Source organism: Neomonachus schauinslandi, chromosome 13 (genome assembly GCF_002201575.2).
Source record: "Neomonachus schauinslandi chromosome 13, ASM220157v2, whole genome shotgun sequence".
Taxonomy (NCBI): Eukaryota; Metazoa; Chordata; class Mammalia; order Carnivora; family Phocidae; genus Neomonachus; species Neomonachus schauinslandi.
Genome location: NC_058415.1, coordinates 58,200,058 through 58,225,837, shown reverse-complemented (window position 1 = coordinate 58,225,837; position 25,780 = coordinate 58,200,058). Strand labels below are relative to the sequence as shown.

The 25,780-nt window shown below is 39.0% G+C and overlaps 1 protein-coding gene across 1 annotated transcript in view; it reads right to left on the bottom strand.

Annotated features, from left to right (window-relative positions):
• Positions 1-25,780, bottom strand: part of RECK (reversion inducing cysteine rich protein with kazal motifs) — a 75,124-nt gene that overhangs the window by 39,280 nt on the left and 10,064 nt on the right. The window contains exons 2-6 of the mRNA XM_021691341.2: positions 23,301-23,359; positions 20,331-20,405; positions 19,372-19,408; positions 16,518-16,603; positions 15,060-15,107 (exon numbers count right to left, since the gene is read on the bottom strand). Coding sequence (XP_021547016.1) covers positions 15,060-15,107; positions 16,518-16,603; positions 19,372-19,408; positions 20,331-20,405; positions 23,301-23,359 — 305 coding nt within the window. The remainder of the gene's footprint in view (positions 1-15,059; positions 15,108-16,517; positions 16,604-19,371; positions 19,409-20,330; positions 20,406-23,300; positions 23,360-25,780) is intronic.

Here is a 25,780-nt window from a genome sequence, read left to right as displayed (position 1 = left end):
GAAAGGTCCTTAGAGTTCATCTCTACTTGTTCTCAAACATGGCCATGTACCAGAATCACCCGGGCTTCCTAGTCCTTACCCTACACTACAGAATCAGAATGGGGGAATGAACCACAGAAATCTACATATTAAACAAGCCTTCAAAGATAATTCTTACGTAATTGTTGAATCACAATATTGCATTCCTGAAACTAATATAACACTGTATGTTAACTATACTGGAATAAAAATAAAAATAAAAATAAAAAGATGATTCTTATATAATTACCCTGGGAAGTTGGGGGATCTCTATCATTTTAAAGATGAAGAAACCGTTTCCTCAGCAGAGGGGAGTCTGCCCCAGATCATAGAGCAAGTCAAAAGCAGAGCCTGAGACTAGAATTAGTATTTCGAGTTCTTAGATCACTGTTCAGAAAATATCACACTGTGTTAAAGTCACTGTAAGGAAAACAAGAGGCAAAATAAGACAAAACCAAAAAATTTCTTGTTCAAAGCCGTCTGGATATTCAGGGCTTGTCAGCTATGATTAATATCCCTTACAATTGGAAGAGAATGAATTCCTAAAAGAAATATTATGGGCATAAGTAAAAGGAAGATGGAAATCAAGTGCTCTTTTAGTTGAATAGAGATGACTGGCTTTTAATTGTAGCTAAATCACAAGCCAGCTGGACTTTTAAAAGACCAGCTTTATTGACATTTAAAATCTACTTTAAAGGATCCATCTATGTAGTTGTGTGAAGCTATACTGCATTCATTTTCTCCAGTAAATAATATTCTACTGTAGAAATAAACCATACTTGATTTATCCATTTAAAGCAAAACAAAACAAAAAACCCTGACTTGATAGATAAGGGCTAATGAATTCATACAGTATGAATTCTTTCTGTTAGAGATCTCATCAAGCGCTATGAGGAATGAAAACTAAACATTTTTGGTGTTAATGATCTCTTCTAGATCTCTCTTCATCCACGTTTCTTTGTTTGACTTTTTACTTACCTGTTATAGATAGCCATCTATTTTGGTTCAGTGGTTTTAGGAACATTTTCCACAAAATGATCTAAATCAATATTAAAATGCAATCTACTGGGGCACCTGGGTGGCTCAGTCAGTTAAGCGTCCAACTCTGGATTTTGGCTCAGGTCATGATCTCAGGACCAGAAGATCGAGCCCCGAGCTGGAGTGTGTGGGACCAGGTGTGGAGCCTGCTTAGGATTTTCTCTCTCCCTCTCTCTCTGTCCTCTTGACCACCCACACCCCCACCCCACCCCCTTTCTCACTCTCTCTCTCTCAAAAAAAAAAAATCAATCAATAAATAAAGATAAAAAGCAATCTACTACCAAATTTCCAGCCCCCTTTGATTCTCACTTTCTTTTTCTAATAAACCGGTTGTTCTTTTGGGCTTGGCTTTTTTGACCTTGTACCTGAAGGAAGGCGTTTATTATCTCTGTGGCCATCCTGGGTCAAATGGCCTGATTTCCAGTTTTGATACTCTTCCAGTTACTCATACGAGTCTCCAGAGCAGTGGTTCTCAGCTGGGGGTGATTTGCTTCCCAGGGGACATTTGGTGTAGGGGAACAGTGTATGTGCTGCTGGCATCTAATGGGTAGAGGAGGCCAGAGATGCTGCTAAACATCCTAGAAGCACATGGCAGCCTCTTTACAACAGCAACAAACAACAGACCAAAATATCAATAGTGCCGAGGTTCAGAAACCCTGTTCTAGAGACTTACAGATTTGTTCAAGTTGGGTTTTTAGAAACTTGACCTTACAAATAAAAGAAAAATCATTCTGGAGTTGGCCTGGTGGATCACTTAGCTTCAGGGAGAGATACCAAAGGACACAAAACCTGAAAAATGTCAGAGATCCTCTAATTCAACCCCTTATTTGACCAAAGCCAGAGATGGAGGCCTAAAAAGGAGAAATGCTTAGAACTCTAGCCTTCGCCTACAGGTGGGTTGGCAAACTATGGCACATGGCCAAACCTTGCCTGCTGCCCATTTTTGTAAATAAAGTTTTATTGAACAGTCACACCCATTTGTTTACATACTGCATATGGCAACTTCATACTACAATGGTAGAGTTGAGTAGACAGAGGCCATATAAACTGCAAGCCTAAAATATTTGCTATCTGACCCTTCACAGAAAAAGTCTGTCAACTCCTAAGGTAGAAGAAGGGCACAACTCGATGTCACATCCACAGTTCAGAAATGATCCTTAAGCACTTCTGATTTCCTCTTAATGTTCACTGATAGACCTTTTGTGGATAGGTTTGCCTTAACTTATTGAACTAAAAACATTTATATTTCCATATAGCAGTACCTATAGTATTAATAAACACCATTTTTATATCTCTATTTTTATCTTTATTAATTTTAAGGTTTTAAAGAATGGTTCTTCATTCAAGTATACCAGCATTTGATGAATTCATCAATTCTCTCTTGCTTACTTTATACTCATCATGATTTCAAACTCTGATCCTCTTTGATAAAGAATTCTTAACCTTAGGTAACTGTAAGTAGGCATAAACTATACCTTAGGTAACTATATCTAATGTATAAACTATAGGTAACTCTACCTTTTCACTGCTGAAATTATTGCTGACTAGTGTGACAGGGTTTAAGACATAATCAGTTACACCATTAACTTATAATTTCTTCATTTCCTAAGACATTTGTTAAGTCTTAGCTAAAGCTAATTCTTTTTTTTTTTTTTTAAGATTTTATTTATTTATTTGAGAGAGAGAATGAGAGAGAGAGAGCACATGAGAGGGGGGAGGGTCAGAGGGAGAAGCAGACTCCCTGCTGAGCAGGGAGCCCGATGTGGGACTCGATCCCGGGACTCCAGGATCATGACCTGAGCTGAAGGCAGTCGCTCAACCAACTGAGCCACCCAGGCGCCCCGCTAAAGCTAATTCTTAAGTCTTGCAAATGTCTGGCCACCATCTGGTGGCGAAAGAGGTCACTGAGGCTTTATACTAACATGGAGCCTCTTCTGACCTTTTGCCATTACTATAAGCTCTGTGCCTCCATACAACTCCCTCACTCTGCTCGTCTTACTCTAGAATAGATAAAAATGACAGTGTTACCAAGATGAGGGTCTACCACAACCTCAGAGACCCAAAGAACACAGCAGTGTGCTGGATTGACAGGATCCCGAGAGATCTTCAAATCCAAAAGCCTTCACTATCCAGCTGGCGAGACAGAGGTACACAGTAAACAAAGGGCAGAGCCAGGGCTGGAACCCAGACTTTCTCTCATGCCACTACACTGTAAGAAGACTGGATTATTTTTCCGAATGCAGCCAATGCAGGTTGAATTTATGACCACATTGTAATCTCTTTTTAACATTCCCCTATTTTTAGAGTCAGCACACTAAACTGTGGGGACAACAATCATTTCTTTTTTTTTTTTTTTAAAGATTTTATTTATTTATTTGCGAGAGAGAACGAGAGACAGAGAGCACGAGAGGGAGGAGGGTCAGAGGGAGAAGCAGACCCCCCGCTGAGCAGGGAGCCCGATGCGGGACTCAATCCCGGGACTCCAGGATCATGACCTGAGCTGAAGGCAGTCGCTTAACCGACTGAGCCACTCAGGCGCCCGACAACAATCATTTCTTAAGGTTCATATTATTTCTCTTAAAAATATTTGATCATGAAATCTTTCCTCAGGTAGCTACTTCCAGTTCCCTGCCCTACTCCCACTGGCTTTAGAGAACAGCAGCAAGCCCTTCCACCTAGTGTTGGGAGCAGGTCATCGGGGGCAAGCCTGGCAGAAAAACTAAAATACAAAGTAAAATCAAAGTCTAGGGAACCATAGTGATCCTGCAAGCCACAGTGACCCTCCTTTGGGGGAAGAGCCATTGGGGTGCAACTGGAAGGTAGACTCTCCTGGTCCAACCACTTGTTCAGAAGTTGGCTCTGTGGATTTATTTTCTGTCTCTGCCACACATACTTTTCCATTTCTGGGACTCCCTTCTTCCTTTCTAACAATTCTCCATTTGCCCACTTGTCTCAATGATGAGGATGATGAAAACTAAACAAACACTGATCATATGAACCTCATTTAAAAAAAGGGGGTTCATTTTGGATATTTCAATCACTTCTGGACAAAGACCCAAAAGAGCACATTCTATGAACTGTTATTTAATGTTCCCTATTCCCAAGGCTACTAGTTAAAAGTAAAGGAGCTGCTCTGTTGTTAAGGCCTTGATAAATAAAATGTTTCTTTTTCATAAATGGACTGAAATTTCTCCCACTTTGAAGTTTTGCATCTCATATGAGGAATCTAGCTCATCAGATGCTAAGTTGGAGATATTAAATAATTGATCTCTATTTTACTTTATTTTATTTTAAGTAAGCTCTAGGCCCAATGCAGGGCTTGAACTCACAACCCCAGATCAAGAGTCGCATGCTCTACCAACTGAGCCAGCCAGGTGCACCCAAACAATTGACCTTTAAAAACAAACATGTTTTGGGGCACCTGGGTGGCTTAGTCGTTAAGCGTCTGCCTTCGGCTTGGGTCATGATCCCAGGGTCCTGGGATCGAGCCCCGCATCAGGCTCCCTTCTCAGCGGGAAGCCTGCTTCTCCCTCTCCCACTCCCCCTGCTTATGTTCCCTCTCTCGCTGTGTCTCTGTCAAATGGATAAATAAAATCTTTTAAAAAAACAAACAAACATGTTTTTATTTAAAAAAAAAAACATGTTTTTAAATCTCTACAAGATGTTTTTTCTTTGTTGTGGACACCATGGCTTTTTAGTCAAAAAGTTTAAGTGACCAGAATATGTAAAGGATTTAATATCATGATATGGATATTGCTAAACAAGTGATTCTTCAGTTTCTGCCTCCCAAATAATAAATATCATTTCAAGAGTTGGATAAAAACACCTAAAACTGGAAGTAAGAATAATAGGTCTAGACTGCTCAAAGAAGTTTGCTCATTATCACCAGTGCATCCAACCAACTGGAAGCAAATTGAAGGGCAAGTAACATCTGTAGAGTAACACAAGGTCTAGGACAGAGCTCAGCACAGTGTTTTGGTAGAATGAGTGCAGTAATCGTCCCAGTTCTTCACATTTCCCTCTATTTCTCTCACACTAACTCTGGACTTAGCCACGTGATCTGCTTTGGTCCAGTGGACAGTAGCGAGCTTGAGGCAAGCAAAGGCCTGCACAGAGACTTGCATCTTTCCACTTCCTCTCTTCAGCCCCTATCACCACCACAGGAACATGCCTGAGCTACAGGGCTAGAAGAGACACAGGGAGGAGAGCCGAGCTGACTTAGCCAACAGCATCCTACAGAAGCTAGGCTCAGGCTGACCTGCAAGCTGACTGCAGAAGCATGAGTAAGCCCAGCCAAAATCAGCTAAGGTTGGCCAGATCAGAACTGCCTACCTGGTCCTTAGATTCGTAAGAAATGATCAACTGTTATTGTTTCAGGCTATGGAGTTTGGGGATAGTCGCTATACAACATTATTGTGATAGATACAGTATTCAATGCTTTCTGTACTCATTCTGAGAATGCCGAATTCATAGACATTTACACAAGGTTTCCACATAAAACTGCTATTTACTCTGAAACAAAAAACGTTGTGTAATTCAGCTGTCCAGAATGGAAAAAATTTCTACTGAGAAATTCTATCTATAAAAATACTAACTGTTTTTAGCACCTATTTGCAGGCAACAAATTTTTGTTCATCCTTTAAGCCTTACCGGCTCTGTGAAGACTTTCCCATTACACTGGGCAGGGTTGTGTGTTTTGTTTTGTTTCTCTTCAGGCTCCAATGTGTCTTATACAGACTTCTAGCAATGGACTTGTCTCACTGTATTGTAATGAACTATTTGAATTTCTCTCTTCCCATGGACTAGCTATGAGCTTCTTACAGACAATGGCTAAATCCTTTCACCTTTGTACCCTGAGAACAGTGCCTGAGACACATTAAGTATATCAAGTTTGGTGTGTTATCAGTTCAGTGTATGTTAAGTGAATGAATGACAGATGCAAAGACAACTGAGAGGTACACTCTGCCCTAGGAACTCAAGAGTTTAGTATTAAAAAGGGACATGTAAACAGAGAGTTACATTATAAGTTGAAAAATGCTATAATCAAGCCTGTAAAGTGTTTAGAAGTAGCAATTTTATGTGTGTAGAGGGCTGGGCAGGAAAGGTTTCAAAGAACTACCTAAGCCAGAATTTGAGGCAAAGGTGGTTGTCAGTTGGACAGGAGTGCTGGTGTGTTAGGACCAACTTTTGTAGGGGTGGGGGTGGAGGGGAAGTCCTGATTTGTAATATTGTCTGATGTTTGTGGTGAAAATGCCCCCATCATGGCTGTTTTTGAGTTAAAAACTGGCTGGCAAAATTCCTGAGTATTTACCCAACAGTTCTCCCTAGCTAGTAGGAGTTGGCTCCAGCACACCACTGGGTGGGGTAAGAGGATGGATTCCGGGAGAGGGAATTCTAGGTAGAACAAACAGGCTGTACAACTACAACTAACAAAACACATGGTCAGTCTGGGAAATTACAAGTAGCATACTGCTCAAGCGTAAAGGAGAAGACCGTCAGTGGCTAGATGGAGAAAAGCTTAGTTTACCAGGCTGAGGAACATGGACTGTATCCTACAGGTGAGCCACTGAAGAGTTTTAAGGAAGGAGTGACATGACCACATCTAGTCTTTAAAGAGATCACCCTATGAGAAGTGGAGAGTAAATAAGGGGAGAAATTAGATAGGAAGGCTCGTTGGGCAGCTACTGTAGTCCAGAAAAGTGGTGCCTGAGGTAAGGCAGTAACTGAGGATCTGGAAAGGAGACTGACTGAAGATAGATTTTGGAGGCAAATCTTTAGGGCTTGATAGTCACTTATTTGTGGGAGGTGGTGAGAAAGAGGAAGAGTAGACAATACCTCTTAGGCTTTTAGTTTATGTGTCTGGGAGGACTGCACTGGAACAATCAAACAAAAAATGTATAAAAAATGGTAAGTTTTGGGGGCGCCTGGGTGGCTCAGTTGGTTAAGCGACTGCGTTCGGCTCAGGTCATGATCCTGGAGTCCCTGGATCGAGTCCCGCATCGGGCTCCCTGCTCAGCGCGGAGTCTGCTTCTCCCTCTGACCCTCCCCCCTCTCATGTGCTCTCTCTCATTCTCTCTCTCTCAAATAAATAAATAAAATCTTTAAAAAAAAATGGTAAGTTTTTGTTTTGGATTTGTGTGTGCGTGTGTGTGTGTGTGCATGCGTGTGTGAACATGCACTCGAACATGCACGCACACGCTGTGTAGCAATGGGGTAGAGGGAAGGGGAAGTAGGGAAGGTAACAATCAGTTTGGCTGATTTGAAATGCCCATTGAACATCAAAAGTACAAATATTCAGTAATGACTCAGGACCTCAGAGAAAATGTTTAGCCAAAGATTTTGTAGTTGTCATCATATTGGGACAGTTAAAAATATGGGAGTAGATGAGATTGCCTAGGGGGAAGAACCTGGCCATTTAGATTAGACCAGGTCACAATCTAATCAAGCTTGATCCAACTTCCCTTTGGAATGATCTCATTCAGGTGACTCCTGAGAAGAAAGGACTAGAAGAGGAAATACACTAGCACAAGGAGACTGAATAGGAGTTATTCCCTTCCAATACAAAATATAACAAAACAAAACCACATACAAATGAAATATAATCAAGGTTTTATTTCTGAAGCCAGTACTGCAGGACCTAATAGGTTTCGCTCTTTTTGGAGCTCATCAGCTGCAGGTAACGGCCCACATCTACTCTGATAGCGGGTCTCAGTATAGCATTTTATCACGGATAAGCCTCCCATTCACAGTCTTCTATTTACTATATTCTGCCGATTCTTGGAGTTTCCTTAGTACTAACTAAAAGAAGCTTTACATTTAGGTCCTGAAGGCTTTGCTCGGGCAAAGTACCATATTATTCTTCTTGCTAAATTCCCCAAAGCTGACTAACTACAACCTAGACTATCACTTGACATACAAGATGGTCTACTCTATTCTTAGAACACTGCAGAACAGATCCAATCACATGAGGCATCAGAGGCCTCTACCTGTCCAGATAATCCTGGGGCCCTGACATCCCTGCCTTCTTATCTCTAAATTTTTAGGGCTACTTCTTCATCCCTTTCCTTTATGCTTCTGGTAGTAAATCTAGAATCAAGGTTAATTTGAGAGAAAAAGGAACAAAATAAAATTAATACATAGAAATCTTTAAAGCAGAACATTTTATTGTGACACTTCCTGAGAATACATTGTACAGCCCATGTAGACATATGTAAATATGTACCAAACACTGGCATCCAGGGATATGATCATTTGTGTTACAGAGGGTGGAGGAGAACCACATAAATATATATATATGTAATACATATTATATATATATTTAATATAAGTATATTAAATATAAAATATAAAAATATAAAAGCAAATATGTATATATATTTGCTTTTATACACATAAATGACTTTAGGAACTGGGTGGCTGTAGTACAGGAGGTTGAAAAGAGACTTTTAATTGTACACCGTTTTGAATTTTGAACATGTGATGAGAAATAAAAAGTAACACATACCTGAACCTTTGTCTTATGCACTGAGCTGTGTGTTGACAGGATGGTGCTGACAGAACTGAGTCTGAAACTCACAAGGCCGACCACCTTTGTTTTTGTGGTTCTTAGAGCCTCTTTTTAATATCCTCAGAGTCTTAATTTTACCTTAGCATTCTCACAGAACCAGAACCCCAGAACAGAACATTATTTTAGTTTTGTTTAGCAACTGTTTAGTTTAAAACTTAAATGCCTTTAAGATAAAAAAAAAAAAGTGAGTCCTCACAAAAATACCTCCTACTGCCTTTCCTTTATAGTTTCTCACCTTCCTTAATGAAGTAACATCAAATAACTGGACTGAAAAAAAAGCCAAGAAAGAAATGAAAATGATATTTCTAAAAAGAATATAAAGAAAAACATAGAGGAGGATCTGTGAAAGGAAGAAGAAACAAATAAAAATGTAAAAGTCTGATGAAAATCTGTAGCACTGTATTGCAGTGGCTCACTCAGCAAATGGAAAAGGTATTTATATTTATGGGGGCGCCTGGGTGGCTCAGTTGGTTAAGCGACTGCCTTCGGCTCAGGTCACGATCCTGGAGTCCCGGGATCGAGTCCCGCATCGGGCTCCCTGCTTGGCGGGGAGTCTGCTTCTCCCTCTGACCCTCCTCCCTCTCATGCTCTCTGTCTCTCATTCTCTCTCTCTCAAATAAATAACTGAAATCTTTAAAAAAAAAAAAGTGCCAAAGGTATTTATATTTATGACCACTATGTTATAAGAATGGTAGTAAAGCCTGACATAAAGGTTATGAAATAAATTTATGAACCCAAACCTAAAATTTGTGTCATCACTCTACAGCCATTGCCAAGTCTCTGGAAATTCATCAGCCTCACATCATGGTAACATGATAACGTATTTATCCTGATATTAAGAAAGAAACTATAGGGCGCCTGGGTGGCTCAGTTGGTTAGGCAACTGCCTTCGGCTCGGGTCATGATCCTGGAGTCCCGGGATCGAGTCCCGCATCGGGCTCCCTGCTCGGCGGGGAGTCTGCTTCTCCCTCTGACCCTCCCCCCTCTCATGCTCTCTGTCTCTCATTCTCTCTCAAAAAAATAAAAAAAAACATTTTGCCAAAGGTATTTATACTTAAGAAAAATGAAAGAAACTATAAACAACAAAATTCTTTTTTTAATCACCATTTTGGTGGCTAGAAGAAAATATTATTTTCAGCCAACTTGCAGACAAAGACTATGTAAAAAAATTATACTAGACGAGGTGCCTGGGTGGTTCAGTCGTTAAGCATCTGCCTTCGGCTCAGGTCATGGTCCCAGGGTCCTGGGATCGAGCCCCGCGTCGGGGTCCCTGCTCAGCAGGAAGCCTGCTTCTCCCTCTCCCACTCCCCCTGCTTGTGTTCCCTCTCTCGCTGTGTCTCTCTCCGTCAAATAAATAAAATCTTTAAAAAAAAAAAAATTATATTAGATGTCTCACAACTCAGAGACAATACAACTTAGTTCGTACTTTGGCTTTAATGAGGCAGTGTGTGCTAGTATGGCTTGCTGATGGTTTACAGCCAGCATCTGTTCAGCTGGTGCCTACGTCATTCCAGCTGTTGAATATTTTGACTATCATCCCTGGTTCTAGTATCACACATCTATGAATCCATGTGGCCTGACCAATACTTCCAGGGGCCAAGGACCACACCTGTGAAAATGCATGGAGAACCTAGAACTGAGCGTGCCCATGACACCTGAACATGTCCTGGTCAGAGTTATCAAGCCACTGGTTGATAATGGTGGCTCTAATCAAAAGTGTGATTCTATGGGCAGCTTGGGTGGCTCAGTGGGTTAAGCAGCACTTTTGATATCAGCTCAGGTTAGTGAGTTCAAGCCCCGCACTGGGCTCCACGCTGGGTGTGCAGACTACTTTAAAACAAAACAAAACAAGGGGCGCCTGGGTGGCTCAGACTGTTAAGCATCTGCCTTTGGCTCAGGTCATGATCCCAGGGTCCTGGGATCGAGCCCCGCATCGGGCTCCCTGCTCAACGGGAAGCCTGCTTCTCCTTCTCCCACTTCCCCTGCTTGTTTTCCCTCTCTTGCTGTCTCTCTCCTTCTGTCAAAATAAATAAAATCTTAAAACAAAAAAAAGTGTGATTCTGAAAAAATACTCATCAGTACTGAAGGAAGTACTCTTTCTTAGGTACGGGTCAGAAAAAGAGAACTGCAGAGTTGGGAGATCATTAGCTAAATCTCCCATCCATTGCAGAAATCCCTTCCACAGTATGTGAATCCAGTAAGCCCTTGCTTGAACATCTCCACTGATAGAAAGTTAGATCTCTTTTTCTTGGAACATCTCATTCCAACAGTCTCATTCAACATAGGTAGGGTCCTCCTAATCGGTATCTGTATCCTTCTCTTCTAGGTCCCTAAAAAAGCAATTTCAAAATCCAGCTCTCCACTTTTTTCAACACTTTCTCTTTCTTTGAGTTTTCTTTAACTCTCAAGGTTCAAGGGTTACTTCATGGTTGACTTGGGCATGATCTCTCTCCTCCTCTTTAGTCCTGTATTCCTAACTACCTCTGAGATACAGGTCATTACATTTAAAAACACCTAACACTAATATCCCTCAATTTCTTTAAACTCCCTTCCCAACATATATGCTATTGTTGCTGTGTATTTTCTCTTGTTTAAAAACTGAATAAAAGGGGTGCCTGGGTGGCTCAGTAATTAAGCATCTGCCTTCGGCTCAGGTCGTGATCCCAGGGTCCTGGGATGGAGCCCCGCATCAGGCTCCCTGCTCCATGGGAGGCCTGCTTCTCCCTCTCCCACTCCCCCTGCTTGTGTTCCCTCTCTGTCTCTCTCTCTGTCAAAAAATAAATAAAATCTTTAAAAAAAAAACTGAAAAATATATTATTTTCTACAATCTGTGTGTGTGTTTTAACTTAGTCACTTTGTATTTTCATCATTCTCATTTTCTTTTGCATCTCAAAAAAGATATTTTACAACTTCCTTTAAGGGTCCAGTATGGCAATTCTTCATTTTTGTTGTCTGAAAATACCTTTAATTTTCCCCTTTCTTAGAAAATATTTTTACTGGATATGCAATTCTAGGTTGATAATTATTTTCTTTCAGAACAGTTTAGGTATCATTCCACTGTCTGACTTCCTCTGTTGCTATTGAGAAATCAGCTGTTAGTCTCCTTTGAAGGTAAGGTCTTTTCTTCCTGGCTGCTTTTAAGATCTTTGGCTATGAGGTGTGTCAGTAATGCATGGATTTTTTTTTTTTTTTAATCCTGCTGGAGATTTGATGGGTCTCTTTTTTTTTTAAGATTTTTTATTTTTTCTTTGACAGAGAGAGAGAGAGCGCACAAGCAGGAGGAGTGACAGGCAGAGGGAGAGGGAGAAACAGGCTCCCTGCTCAGCAGGGAGCCCGATGTGGGACTCGATCCCAGGACCCTGGGATCATGACCTGAGCCGAAGGCAGACGCTTAACGACTGAGCCACCCAGGCGCCCCTGATGGGTCTTATTAAATATTGCCTCTGTCCCATATTCTCTTTTCTTCTTCTAGCATTCCAATTTGAACACTTTATCTCCCACATCTCTTAAACTCTCTTTTAGTCTGTCCTTCTGTGCTGCTTGTCCATATAATTTCTTCAGTTCTACCTCCCAATTCACTAATAATTTTTTTATATTTTCCTGAACATTATCTACTATATTCAATCCACCATTAACAAATCCTGTTGATGGATTCTGCCTTCAAATCTCTGATTTATTCCTTAATGCTTGGTTCTATTATTATCATCCTAGTTTGGGGCCTTACCTGCTTTTAGCTAAGTTAGAGGGGTCTGTGGGATCTAAAACTTAGCATGCATACAATTAAGGCTTTAGCTTTCTAAAATATGAAGTTGTTATGTTGGTCTCCTATTACAGAATTTTCATCATCTCCTTCTACTTAATGATGGGCTGAGCCCTAAAATATCATTTTTCCAAGATCTGGTCCCACGTTGTCTATCCAACTAAGCACAGATTCTCAGCCCCAAACAGGCCTATTTTCTTTCCGTCCCCTGCACAAGCCATGTGCATTTTTGCTAACATGCTTTTGATCCACAATCTTTCTTACCAAAGTATGCCAAACCTTTCAGGCCTTTCTCCTTTGTAAAGTTTCCCCTGATAAATCCCAACATGCTCACTCTGCTTTCTGATTTCCCTGAGCCCTTGTGTGTGCAGTATATATTTTATTTCTTCACTCAAATACAATTCTTCAGTATTTGAAGTTAAGTTATAAGTAGTCTTAGCTAGAATTCTAAGTTAGGTATAACTCCAAAGTTTATGCTTTTCTATTATATAAAACTGCCTCTTACATTCAATAAATAATTGCTGATTTGCATGAGAAAAGGAAACAGATGCTATAAAGTCAGACATAACAATGCTTTACAATTAACTGCTTTATCTTAGCTTGATTGCAACAAAATTTTTAAACTTTATGCATACAAGTAAATTTCTCAGGAAATCCCCTCAAAAGGGATTCTGCAGCAGGTTACCAGTAAGGATAAACATTAGCTCCTCCAAATAAAAGTACTTACTTTCTGAATATCTAATCAAACTGCATAAAACCATGCTGCAGGGTAAATGCTAACCCCTATAACTGTAAGCCTAAAGTAACAGCTTACACGTCTGGAAGTTCACTCCAGGGATCACTCCAGTGTTAAGGAAAAGACACTAAAAGCCTAGTTTTATAAATTATTCTTATGTTGATAAACAACCAGTCCAGTTAAACTAGGTTGTATTACACTGTATTTACCCCATTCACTTTATAACCAACAGTCACCATCTTTGGACTAGACTTCAACAATCATGAGAGTGAATGTTATTTGGGGTTTATAATGTAGAACCCTCCTTCAGCATTAAAGTGCTTGTCTCTCTTTTATTTCTAAATAATACATGAGAAATCAAACTGAGCCTTGAATTATCTTGAATAATTTAGAGAGTCAGTTTTTAACAGATTTATATTACATATGTATATTTTTCATATATATCATACTACGTATATGTATTTTACATATATATTTTTATATATATATGTAAAAGAACCCTCTTGGCATGTAGATTTTTGGAAAATAGTTGCTTAATTCTAGGCCAATAAGGGAGGACAGACTGGGAAAAGTAAACTATCCTTAGTATTTCTCTCATAGGACAGTGTTTATCTCTCTTACCTTTCCTGTCCCGTCCTTCATCAACACATACTGGCAGACTTCCTAGGGCAATGCAGAAATCCAGACAAGAGAAGAAAGCACACTAAAATAATGGCGGACAGGCTACAGGAGATGGACAGTGTCAGACATCACGTGGGAGAAAAGAAGGAATTATCACAGTTAGCCACTTTGTTCAAGAGAAACTAAAACTAGTTATTTCAAAGGTAGAGAGATAAGAAAAAAAAAGATCTTTTATTTCTTTGCAGCAAGGCTCCTTTTATTAAGAACAGAGAAGAGTTGCAGTTAATTTGGAAATGTGTCTTCAGAGAAACAGATATAACTTAGCAAATAGTACAAAGGGACAAAAGATAAATAAGATTTTTCCCATTTAAAAATATTAATCAAGAGCTATAATATAGGCATTGAGAAAAGAAAAAAAGGCAGAACTATATCTAGAAGCTGTTAAGAGAACTGTTCTATCTTTTCCAAGAGAATACAGACTATTAAAAGCAAAGGAATCCCAATGTTATAGATAAAAATGATGAATGAGGAATATGCATGTAAGTACCTTTAACTGCACGGTCTCACACTATGAAGAACAATAATGTCACATTTAACAGTGGAGTTCTAGAAACTGAAGAAAGTAGTCCAATGAGGAGCTTTTTCACATCAGGGACAATCTTCCATACATATTTGCATGACATGAAATACCTCCTCTACCCCTGCCCTAGGAATTACCTCATCTAGATATAGCGCTTGAAATACCACCATTGGGAAATAAGAGTCCTTTAGATTTAATACAGTCTTTGTAATTTAGTAATTTTTCTGCCAAATGCAAGAGCTAGGAAAGTTTGAAGCTACTCACACTGGCAGTGCGATATTGTTTCTTTCAATTAGAGACAGTTTATAAAGAGGTATACCTGGATGGGTCAAGGTATAGGAAAAGAGGCAAAAAAGGATATGGAACCTAAGAAAAACTATTGTACAACCTTGGGTACAACCAGTTGCTATTATGAATACATTCTAGGTTAAAGCCTCTGTATATGTGATTTAGGCATTTCTTAAAAAAATTTTTTTAACTTTAAGATTTTATTTTCTTAATTCATGTATAGCTAACAGGGCATTTCTTTAAAATTAATGCTCAATTTCAACAAGTCAATTAAAGTTGTGACACTTCTAAACAAGGTAAACGACAAGGCTATATTTTGTCAAGGCTATATTTTCTGCAAAGTAAAAGGCAATTTAATGTACGAATGAATTCATTTTTAAATTTTAAGTGGTTTTATCAATTTTGATAATATCTGAATAGTCTATCCAAATTTGTTAAATAAAATGCATACCTCATATTCTTTTCTGCAAACTTTGGAAATATCATTTTTTGAAGATGCCTAAAAGATAACAAATTTCTCCATTAATTTATTATACATGCTATTCAACAAAGGACAAAAAGAACATAAATTAATATATGTTAATTGCTGGTATGGTATTCTTTATTTCATCAAGGAAAATCTTAAGCTCCAATACTTAAAAGTTCCTAAAATACAACAAACAAATTTCACGCAAGTTCTTTAAAACAAACAGCCCCAGAACCTACTCAATATGCTAAAACTTCACTCTTTTATGGCTTTAATCTCACATAATAACAGGTCCTGTTGTTATTTCAGAAACTAGATGACTTTGAAAGAAATGTAAATCAGAGAACGTTTTTCTTAGTTGAATTCCACTCTGTAGCAAATTTTCTTGTGAAGCTCTGCCAAGGCATTTATATTTTGCTTTTTCTTTAACCCTTTATTCTAAATTCTCATACTGATTTATGAGTCAATCTCCTCAGAAAAGATCCACATGTAATGGAGTGGGCAACTAAAGAGGGAAAAGGCTATGCCAGGCAATTAACAAAAGTTATTTTTATGTAATTCTCTTTATGTCCCCCTAGACCCCTTACAGTTCAAATCCTCTGCAACTCAGCTTCATCTCAATGACTGGAGAAGAGCAGCAGATTGCTAGGCTGTGTGCTACTCAAAGAGTATTGCTCAGACTAAATAGTACAGTGGTCTGTATGAAAGTAAAGATGCCACCATGTCTCATGTACTCTGGTCCAGAGACCAGTCATTAAAAGAAGAAAATAAGAAAAGGCTTTCCAGCTGTGGTTTCCAGTCTAACTAAATTTCCCAGTTAAGTCTACTCTCACCAGTTGGGAGTATGAGCAGCTAGGAGGCCAGTTTTCCCACAGCACTCTGAGGACCACTATGAAAATACACAGAGTGAGGAAGAACTCAGGGGCCTAACTTGAATTGGACTGGAGATCTATCCAATCAAAGAGAAGTCATAGTTCACTGCTGGAGTCATGCTCACCTTAGGAGCAGGGAAGGGATATAAGAACATGCTCAGGGTAAACCCATGATGAAAGAGAGAGGGAAAGATGAAAGTTAAATAAGCCAACTGTGTCATCTGCTCTCATCCAAGCATACTCTAAATTTACACAACCATTTGGAGCCACTCAGCATTGACTAAGTATGACCACAGGCAGAGTACAAAAGGCTTCAGTTCCTATAATATTCTTTCCTCTCTCTTGCATGTCAGAGAGGAGAATAAGAAAAGGCTGAAGGTCTTACATGCAGCAGCCGTAAATGAGAAAGCAGCAAGTCTAAAAGAAATTGGTCTACGCAAGAAATGCTAAATTTGCAGCTTTTATGGGTCACCTCTCCAAATGTATGAGGTGGGCAAAGTCTAAAACATACACAAAGCTAATACTCAAACTGTACTCCATGCTGCTTATGAGCCTGATTGCCCAGTATTACCTGCTTGCATGCCTGTCGACACTCCAAGGTAATAGCCAGTTCACAGCAGCCTAAGCCAACCCAGCCATCAGACTTCTTAAACACACCTTAAAAAACAAAATGTTCAAATGTTTTGGTCATAAGCAGTAACAACCACAAATAGCATGCCAAATTGGTTCATGGATCTCACTAAAAGTCAAAGCAGGTGTCCACAGGAAAACTTGCTCAGATAGCAGGGCCTCAAAATTATTAAGGCCTTCCTCTCACCCTTACTCCCAGTGCTGTCAGTCTTCTCAGAGCCTGCACAACATAATTATCAGGTGCTTTGTTTTTTCTTTCTTTTCTCTGCCCCCCCAAACTCTCTTTAGATCATTCTCACTCTTGGGTAGATAGCATCTCTAGAAGACACACAGGTTAAGGAAAGCAAGGAGAGGCCTTCCTCACTTTTAGACTGTGAATCAGAGGCAAAGATTCCAATTTAACTTAACATGCAAACAAACAAAAAAGGGCACAAGGATTATTACATTTAAAATATTAAATACCTAGAATAGCATTAAACCCATGATACTGTTTAGAAACTGATACTTAGTGAACAGACAGGACAGAAAGGAACATTTCCTGTAGGCAAGAACTGACTTTGATGAGTACACTTAATTATGGGGCAAAATGACTATTCTGTTTCAATTTATACACAGCAGCTATTTCTCCAGCCAAATTATGGTAATATCAAAAGGTGATGCAATTATAAAAAGTGTCCTAATGCATTTTTTTACATCCACTTTTGCAAGTATAAATGTCAGTGAATGACTCCTAGGATAATATTAGGAGACACAAGTAACAATTATAAAAAGAGGAAAGACATATGCTCATAGGCATATAGCACATTCCTCCTGATCTCTTTTCAGAAATATTTTAAGCTGCTTCCATGTAATACATACATCTGCAAATTCACATCTAAATTATTATTATTTACATTTGAAAAAAGTGTCAAGAATTTAATGCAATAGGTAACATAGTTCTCCAAATGAAACTAGGACTTAATATAACAAATAGAAGCATTCTGCTAAAAAAAAAAGTAAACAAATGGCCTGCAAACAAACGGCCTCAAAATTATAAACCACCCCAACTGTTAAAACTAGCTAGAAATACTGCATATCATCAGCTTCTGTATTCCTACATGTTTTAATGGTACAAAGGGTAATAGACTTCCATCTAACCCTTTGCCTAGTATAGTTTCCTCTAAATCTCCGCTGCTTACTATTCAGAATCACTCTCGTTTTCTAAATTATTTCGAATGGAATCAATGTTGGTCATAAATTTTGTGAACTTCTATACTATAATACAGTATACTGCTGTTTCCATACACCTAGTGGCCTCCTAGAAACTATTACTGTCCAACAAGGGTTTACAGTATTATGTACAAAGCACTCCATTAGGTATTATGTGGGTTATGAAATAGATAAAATATATGAATTATCCCATTATGGAGATCACATATGAAGATATCTCTATCTATCAGAGATATAAATTATAAATAAATAATTCCAGGACATTAGGTAGAGGGATAATTGGGAGAATAAGCAAGGATATGGGCAATTCCAAGAAGGCAAATAGACCAATTTGTTTGAAATACAAACTTCAAACAGTGTGGAAGCCTTTAGAGTTCAGAGATACATAAAATATACTTCCTTTATACTTATACTTCCTTTTTTTAACCAGGACTGGAAGCTTTAATCCTGGAAGACTGTGAATGTCAGGCTAGGGAGTTTGGGCTTTATTCTGATGGAAGTGGATATCCCCCCTGAAGGGTCTGTTTTTTTGTTTTTGTTTTTGTTTTTAAGGAGCTGGGGAGGACAGCTATGATATGTTGAAAGACCAGCTACAAGGTTGTTACAATATTCTATTCTCAGAGAATAATAATAATGGCTTGAACTAGGAGTAGAGAGAACAGCTCCAAGATTTTACAAGGAGAGAGTCGATGGAGCTAAAAAGAAAAAGCAAAGATAACTTGAGGGATTCTGGTCTAGTGTCATTCATAAGACAGGCACTTATGAGTTTGGTTTTATTTATTTTTTTAAAAAAGATTTTATTTATTTATTTGACAGAGAGAGAGAGACAGTGAGAGACGGAATACAAATAGGGGGAGTGGGAGAGGGAGAAGCAGGCTTCCCGCTGAGCAGGAAGCCCGACGCGGGGCTCCATCCCAGGACCCTGGGACCATGACCTGAACCGAAGGCAGACGCTTAATGACTGAGCCACCCAGGCACCCAATGAATTCGGTTAAATTTGTACTTCAGTTGTCACCAGGATGCAGAGATCCATCCTGGTGACATGTCTAGAAGTCGTGAGTGACAACTTAGATTTGAAGGCTATCTTCCCAGTGCTGACTAGTTAACAGTTCTGGGAAGGAAAGCAATTACCAGGGTAAGTGTGGAGAGAGAAAAGAGGACCATGTACAGGAATAACCAAGGTCCTTCCTGGGGGGGAGGGGGTGGCAGAGAGGGAAGGTACGAGAAGATAAGGTCATGCATGAGGCTAAGGTGGAGTCATAAGGAGGTAGCGGTCACAATATCAGGTGCTGCAGGGCAGTCAAAGGGAATAAGTACTGAGAAAAGGCCATAAGATTTAGGTACCATGAGATCTTGGTGCTCTTTCAAAGACCAGTTTCACTAGAATGGAAGAAGTAGAGACAAGAGTACAGTTAATGATTGAGTGAATGAGAATAAACTATACATTTGAAAATTTGGGTGCCTACAAGAAAGAGAAGATAGGAACTCAAGGGGATACATTAAGTTACGGGACTATGACACAGATTTTATAATCACAAAGTAAGTTTTTGAAGATAAAGTGCTAAATGTTACACTTCTTTGCTTACCTGGCAAAGATGAATTCATACAACTCCAAATTTCAACCTAAAATTGTAATCACCAAAAGGCTTTTATATAACCAGTTCCTAAATATGACAACTTCCACAGAAATTATATACAGGTAATTTGATTATGCTTGCCTCTATATAGTCAGTGTTCTAAGACCACATGAGTATCAAGCAGCTATTCAGGGAAGAAAAAATAAAACTGAGATGCAAAAATATTGCTTGCTCTCTGCCCATCTTCCCACCTGAGAGCACTAACGATGAGTCTGGGTACTGAGGATGCTTACTGGAATCACTGTTTCTAAGCACAAAGACAGAAGTGTCTGTAGAGCAAGTAAAGGCAAATGTGTCAGTCAGAATTGTTTGATCAACTTTTCCTCCCTCACGTAATGCAAGCCACCACATCTAAAAAGTTGGTCTCATGTAAGCTCATATTCCGTAGCCTGGCCCACCAGTGTCCCAAACACTGAGGATGGCCCAAGCACTGGAGACATTTTAAGTTACATGATTCAGAGAGGCAAGCAATATATCTACAGTACACCAAAAAACGGGAAGATAGGAATAATGAGAAATCACACATTTCCCCTTACCCCAAATTTAACTTTTCAAATTCAAAATAAATATAAGATATAGTTATTATGGTTTTCATAAAATTATCAAAATAATGAGTAAAATTCCAAATTCCAGCTAAATGGTTATAATGAAATTTAAAGACTGTAATTAATACATTTATATTTAATATGATTTTTATATCTACATCATAGGATAAACAATAAAAGATCAAAGATAATATTCTACCAGCAATTTCTGTGATGATCTTTTTAAAATACCTAGTTAAATTTAACATTTTAATTTGATCACAAACTCAAATCATTTTGAAAATTTTCCTGAATCTAGAAGTTAACTCATTAGATGGCTTCATTTAGACAAAAGCTTCCATAGTTAAGTTAAACAAGACCTACCATTGTTTCAGGGCAATAATCTGGGGCTCGCTGTAACAGATGCTTTAGTCGGGATTCACTTTTTGAGGAGAATATCTGACAAAAAAAAAAAAAAAGTTTTTGTGGCATTTTTCTGTAAGAAATAAGAAGAGGTAAAATATGTTGTCTTCTATACTTATCAGTTGCCTAGAATATTTTCCAACTTCCTTTTATAAATGGAAAACCTTTGGAAAGGTCTAAATTAAGTTGAGGTAACATCTCTTAAACGGTTTGTTAGTTTGGAAAATAATCAAGAAAGTCCATATATGCAAGTCTAGACCCTTTTCTAATGACCAAAAATGGAAAAAAACACGCTACCAAATCTGTTAGAGGACAAAGGAGAAAAAGAAAGAAAACAGGAAAGAAAAAAAGATAAGTTTATTCTAAACTGTTCTACAAACTACTTTTAGTCAACTGACAACAATGTAAAACAGATTATGTCATACCCTTGATATTAGTGAAGAACAAATATTCACAATAGCATTATGGCATAAGCTTCCATAAAATACCGAGAGACAAAGCCATTTTTAATAAAGATGCTGAGGAGCTGACAAGTTCATTCACCAGGCTAACTGGCTCTCTTCCAAATAGAATTTTAATTAATGCAATTACAATTTGATGTCTCAGTAAATTATAAGCGATTATATATGAGATAGAACTTCATGGTTACCTGCAAATAGTCAAGACTGTGAAATCCATGAATGCTAAGGACAATGAAAAAGGATTTATCTCCAGTTAGTTTTAGTAGCCATTTTTTCTCCCAAATTACCAACTATTGTTAATAAGTGACGAGGGCTAGAATATCACCATTTTGCAACCACTAGTGAATTAATGCATTTAGGCAATTATCAATAATGACTATAATGTTAATTATGAAAAGAGACAATCAGACACAATAACGTTACGAGTAAGACCTGCTGAACAAACAAACAAAACCAAAATAAAGCAAAACCTAACCTGAATCTGATCAAGCCTCTTGACCTGTCTCATTAGGTTACTGTTAGCCATGTGTGGCTACCTAAATTTAAACTTAAATCAATTAAGATTAAATAAAATTTAAAATTCAGTTCCTCAAATTCTTTCTCTTTCTCCTCAACCTCTCTAAACACATTTCAAATGTTCACTTGGCACATGTAGCTAGTGGCTACCATACTGGATCACACAGATACAGAATATTTTCATCACTGCAGAAAGCTCTATTGGATAGCTCTGCTCTAAATCTACCTACCAATTACTAAGAAATATAAAGGGAAGGGGAATATATTAAATGGTACCATGGAGTTGCAAATAGCATAATTCAGATTGTGAGAAACTCTACAGGGTAAATGACCAGATTTATTCATCAAATAAGCAAAGTCAGGAAAGCAGTGCTTCAGCTCCCTATGATGACACCATCCAGGAGCCATTTTTGCTTTTAAAAGCTGTTGTTCTTACAATAAATTTGCAGAAAACTTAATTTGCCATAGTGTTTTGACATGAATTCATGTACTCAGATGAGCTGAGTCACTGTCTTGTTTTATAATTAAAGAGTATCTTGCAAAATCTTTCTTTCTTTTTTTTTTTTAAAGATTTATTTATTTTTATTTGAGAGAGAGAATGAGAGAGAGCGAGTACATGAGAAGGGGGAGGGTCAGAGGGAGAAGCAGACTCCCTGCCGAGCAGGGAGCCCGACGCGGGACTCGATCCCGGGACTCCAGGATCATGACCCGAGCCGAAGGCAGTCGCCCAACCAACTGAGCCACCCAGGCGCCCGCAAAATCTTTCTAAATTCATAATATTGTTTGAGAGGCACCTGGGTGGTTCAGTTGGTCGAGCAGCTAACTCCTGGTTTTGGCTCAGGTTGTGATCTCAGGGTTGTGGGATCCAGCCCCTACCCCAGCATCACACTCCACACTCAGCAAGGAGTCTGCTCATCCTTCCCCTTCTGCCCCTCCTCCCCCCCGCCCCCCCCATTCCACCCCCCCACCTCCGCTCGTGCACGCATGGGCTCTCTCTCTCTCAAATAAATAAATACAATCTTTAAAAATAAATAAATAAATTCGTAATATTGTTTGAGAGAAGTTTTAATTCCAATGAGGTAGCTCTCTATATTTTAGGAAGTGACAAAATCCACATTACTGAAAACTCTTCAAAAGATACCTGAGGCCATTTGTTCTCAAGTGCCAAGGCCAGAACTGCACAACCAAGATGATGAAAGAAGGTTAAGACTTTATAAACAGGTATTGTGTCTCGGTGGAACTTGATTTAAAAGGCTCAATCAGAAAAATTCAAACCTACAGGAGTTTCAAGAACACTCACATAGTCTTCATCTAATTACTCATTATTAAAATTTTGCAACATTTGCTTTAACTCTCTACATATACAGATATTATTGTATTTTGATGAAACATTTTAGAATTCATTACAGACATGATCATTCATTCCAAATCCCAGCATGTATCTCCCAAGAACAAGGACACTGTCCTATGTCACTGTAATACAATCACCAAATTTAGGATCATAGCATTGATTCATTATTATTATAGTTCATATTCAAATTTCACCAATTTATCCCAATAATGTCCTTTATAGCAACCTTTTTTTAATTCCAGGATCCAATCCAAGATTGTATATTGCATTTAGTTGTCATATCTCTGTAGTTCCCTTTAATCTGCAAGTTTCTTAACCCTGACGACTTTGAAGGGTACAAGCTGTTGTTTTGAGGAATATCTCTCAATCTTGCTTTGCCCTATTTTTTCTTCATGATTCAGGTTATATATTTTTGACAGGAATGCTACTTAAGATGCTGTGCTTCTTTTCAGTGCATTATGTCAGCAGACACATATTAATTTGTTTCATTATTGGTGATGTGAACTGTGATGACTTGGTTAAGGTGCTGTCCAGCAGATTTCTCCAAAACAATTATACTTAATAAACAGTTACATAACCTCAACAATTATTATGTATGCTTACCTGTTCACATACATCATGGCACATTTGATTATCCTTTGAATGATTACAACACAGTGCACCTAGGAGAAAAAATAAACACCAGATGTTGCCCACTGTTAAATAAACAAGATGATTAAACTAAATCAGATGGCTACACAAAATATTTATTCAACAGATTATTATTATTCATTTTAACTCAACAAACTTTTACAAACCAGGGACAGTGTTGTCTGAGCACATGGTCCCTGCCCTCAAGAAGCTTGCAGGCTAATAGTGGAGACTGTCATGTGTACTTTCTTTTTTTTTTTTTTTTTTTTTTAAAGATTTTATTTATTTATTCATGAGAGACAGAGAGAAACAGAGGGAGAAGCAGGCTCCCAAGCAGCGGGAAGCCCGATGCGGGACTCGATCCCAGGACCCTGGGATCATGACCTGAGCCGAAGGCAGACGCTTAACCATCTGAGCCACCCAGGCGCCCCTCATGTGTACTTTCTATGTACCAGAATTTTACTAAGTTTTCTTTAAGCATTATCTCATTCAATCCTTATAATTACCCTATAGGCTATATTCTATTATTATACCTATAATGTATGACTAAGTGATAAAAAGGCAATGAATTTTGTTTTGGACATGTTAAATTTAAGGTTCCTATAGGACATCCAGATGGAATAGCAGTAAAGTCAGAAATCTAAGTCTGGATTGCAGGTAAAGCCAAGCTGAAAGATCCAAGTTGAAAGTCATCAGCATAAAGGAGATATATGGAAACGAAAGACATTGCCTAGGGAGAGTTTCTAGTAAGAAGTCATCATAGCACCAAATTCTAAAGAACACCAAATCTGAGACATGGGAAGAAACAAGAAAAGACACTGAGATGGAACAGTCAGACAGGTAGGTCAGCCTCGAGAGAGTAGCATTACAGAAGAGGGAATAGTTAGTGGCATGTACCAAAACATACAGGTTAGATTGAAGACTCAAAAAAAGGAAATGGATTTACTAAATAGGAGGCCACTTGGTAACCTTCACAGGGTACTTTCTGTGGAGCTAGAAGTGGATGATATTAAAGAGTAAACCAGAGGTGAGGAAGTATAAACAAGAAACATTAGCTCTCAATAAGTCTGGCAGAAATGAGAGGGAAGGGGCACCCGGGTGGTGCAGTCAGTTAAGCGTCCAACTCTTGATTTCTGCTCAGGTCATGATCTCAGGGATTGAGTCCCTGAGAAGGGCTCCACGCTCAGCGGGTAGTCTGTTTGGGATTCTCTCTCTCTCTCCCCCCACCCCGCTCTGCCCCTTCCCTGCTCTCTCTCAAATAAATAAATCTTAAAAAAAAAAAAAGAAAAGAAAAGAAATGGGAGGGGAAAAAAAGAGCAGTGGTTACGGAAGGATGCAGGATCAAGGGAAGGAAAAATCCTCCATTTGCAGTTGGCCTTTGTCCCCGATTCCTGGGAGGAAGACTCTAACCCTTGGAATTTCTAGAGTAAGAGGTGTTTCTTTGTTATGCTAATGAGGTGACACCTCCCCAACCCCCCAGATAGCTTCAGGATGGGGACTGACATGCCAGATAGACCAGCCATTTGATTAGAAGGTTAGAAGGTTGGGACTTTGAGCTCCGTGATAGCAGCCCAACCTCTAGCAAGACAGGGGGATGAAGATCAAGTTCAACCCATATGGCCAATAATCAAATCAATCATGTCTATGTGATGAAATCCCAATGAACACTAGATACTGGAGCTCAGTGGACCTTTCCTAGGTGATGAAGACACTGATGTGCCAGGAGGGTGATACATACTGATTCTGTGAGGAGAAGACACAAAAGCTCCGTATTTCCTCCCAGACCTCACCCTGTGTGTCTCTTCATTTGGCCGGTCCTCCTGATTTGCATCCTTTATAATAAAACTGTAATCATAACTAGAGTGCTGCCCTGAGCTCTGTGCATCATTCTAGTGAATTACTGATTTTGAGGTGGTCGTGAGAAGCCTGGATTTATAGCCAGTTGTTCAAAAGTGTGGGTGGCCTGGGGACTGCCTAAGTGTGGCTGGCGTCTGGGGTAAGTACTGTCTTGTTGGGGACCATGCCCTTTAACTTGTGGAGTCTGTTCTAACTCTGGGTGGTTAGTGCCAGAATTGAACTTCCATACCACACAGTTGTGGCTGAAACAGAATATTGGAGAAATGAGGTGACTGCTGGAAAGGGATACGGGTTTAAGAAAAGGCACTGAGGGGCGCCTGGCGGCTCAGTTGGTTAAGCATCTGCCTTCGGCTCAGGTCATGATCCTGGGGTCCTGGGATTGAGTCTCACATCAGGCTCCCTGCTCGGTGGGGAGTCTGCTTCTCCCTCTCCCTCTGCCTCTGCCCTTCCTTGTGCTCTCTCTCAAATAAATAAAATCAAGAAAGAAAGAAAAGAAAGAAAGAAAGAAAGAAAGAAGAAAGAAAGAAAGAAAGAAAGAAAGAAAGAAAGAAAGAAAGAAAGAAAGAAAGAAAGAAAGAAAGAAAGAAAGAAAGAAA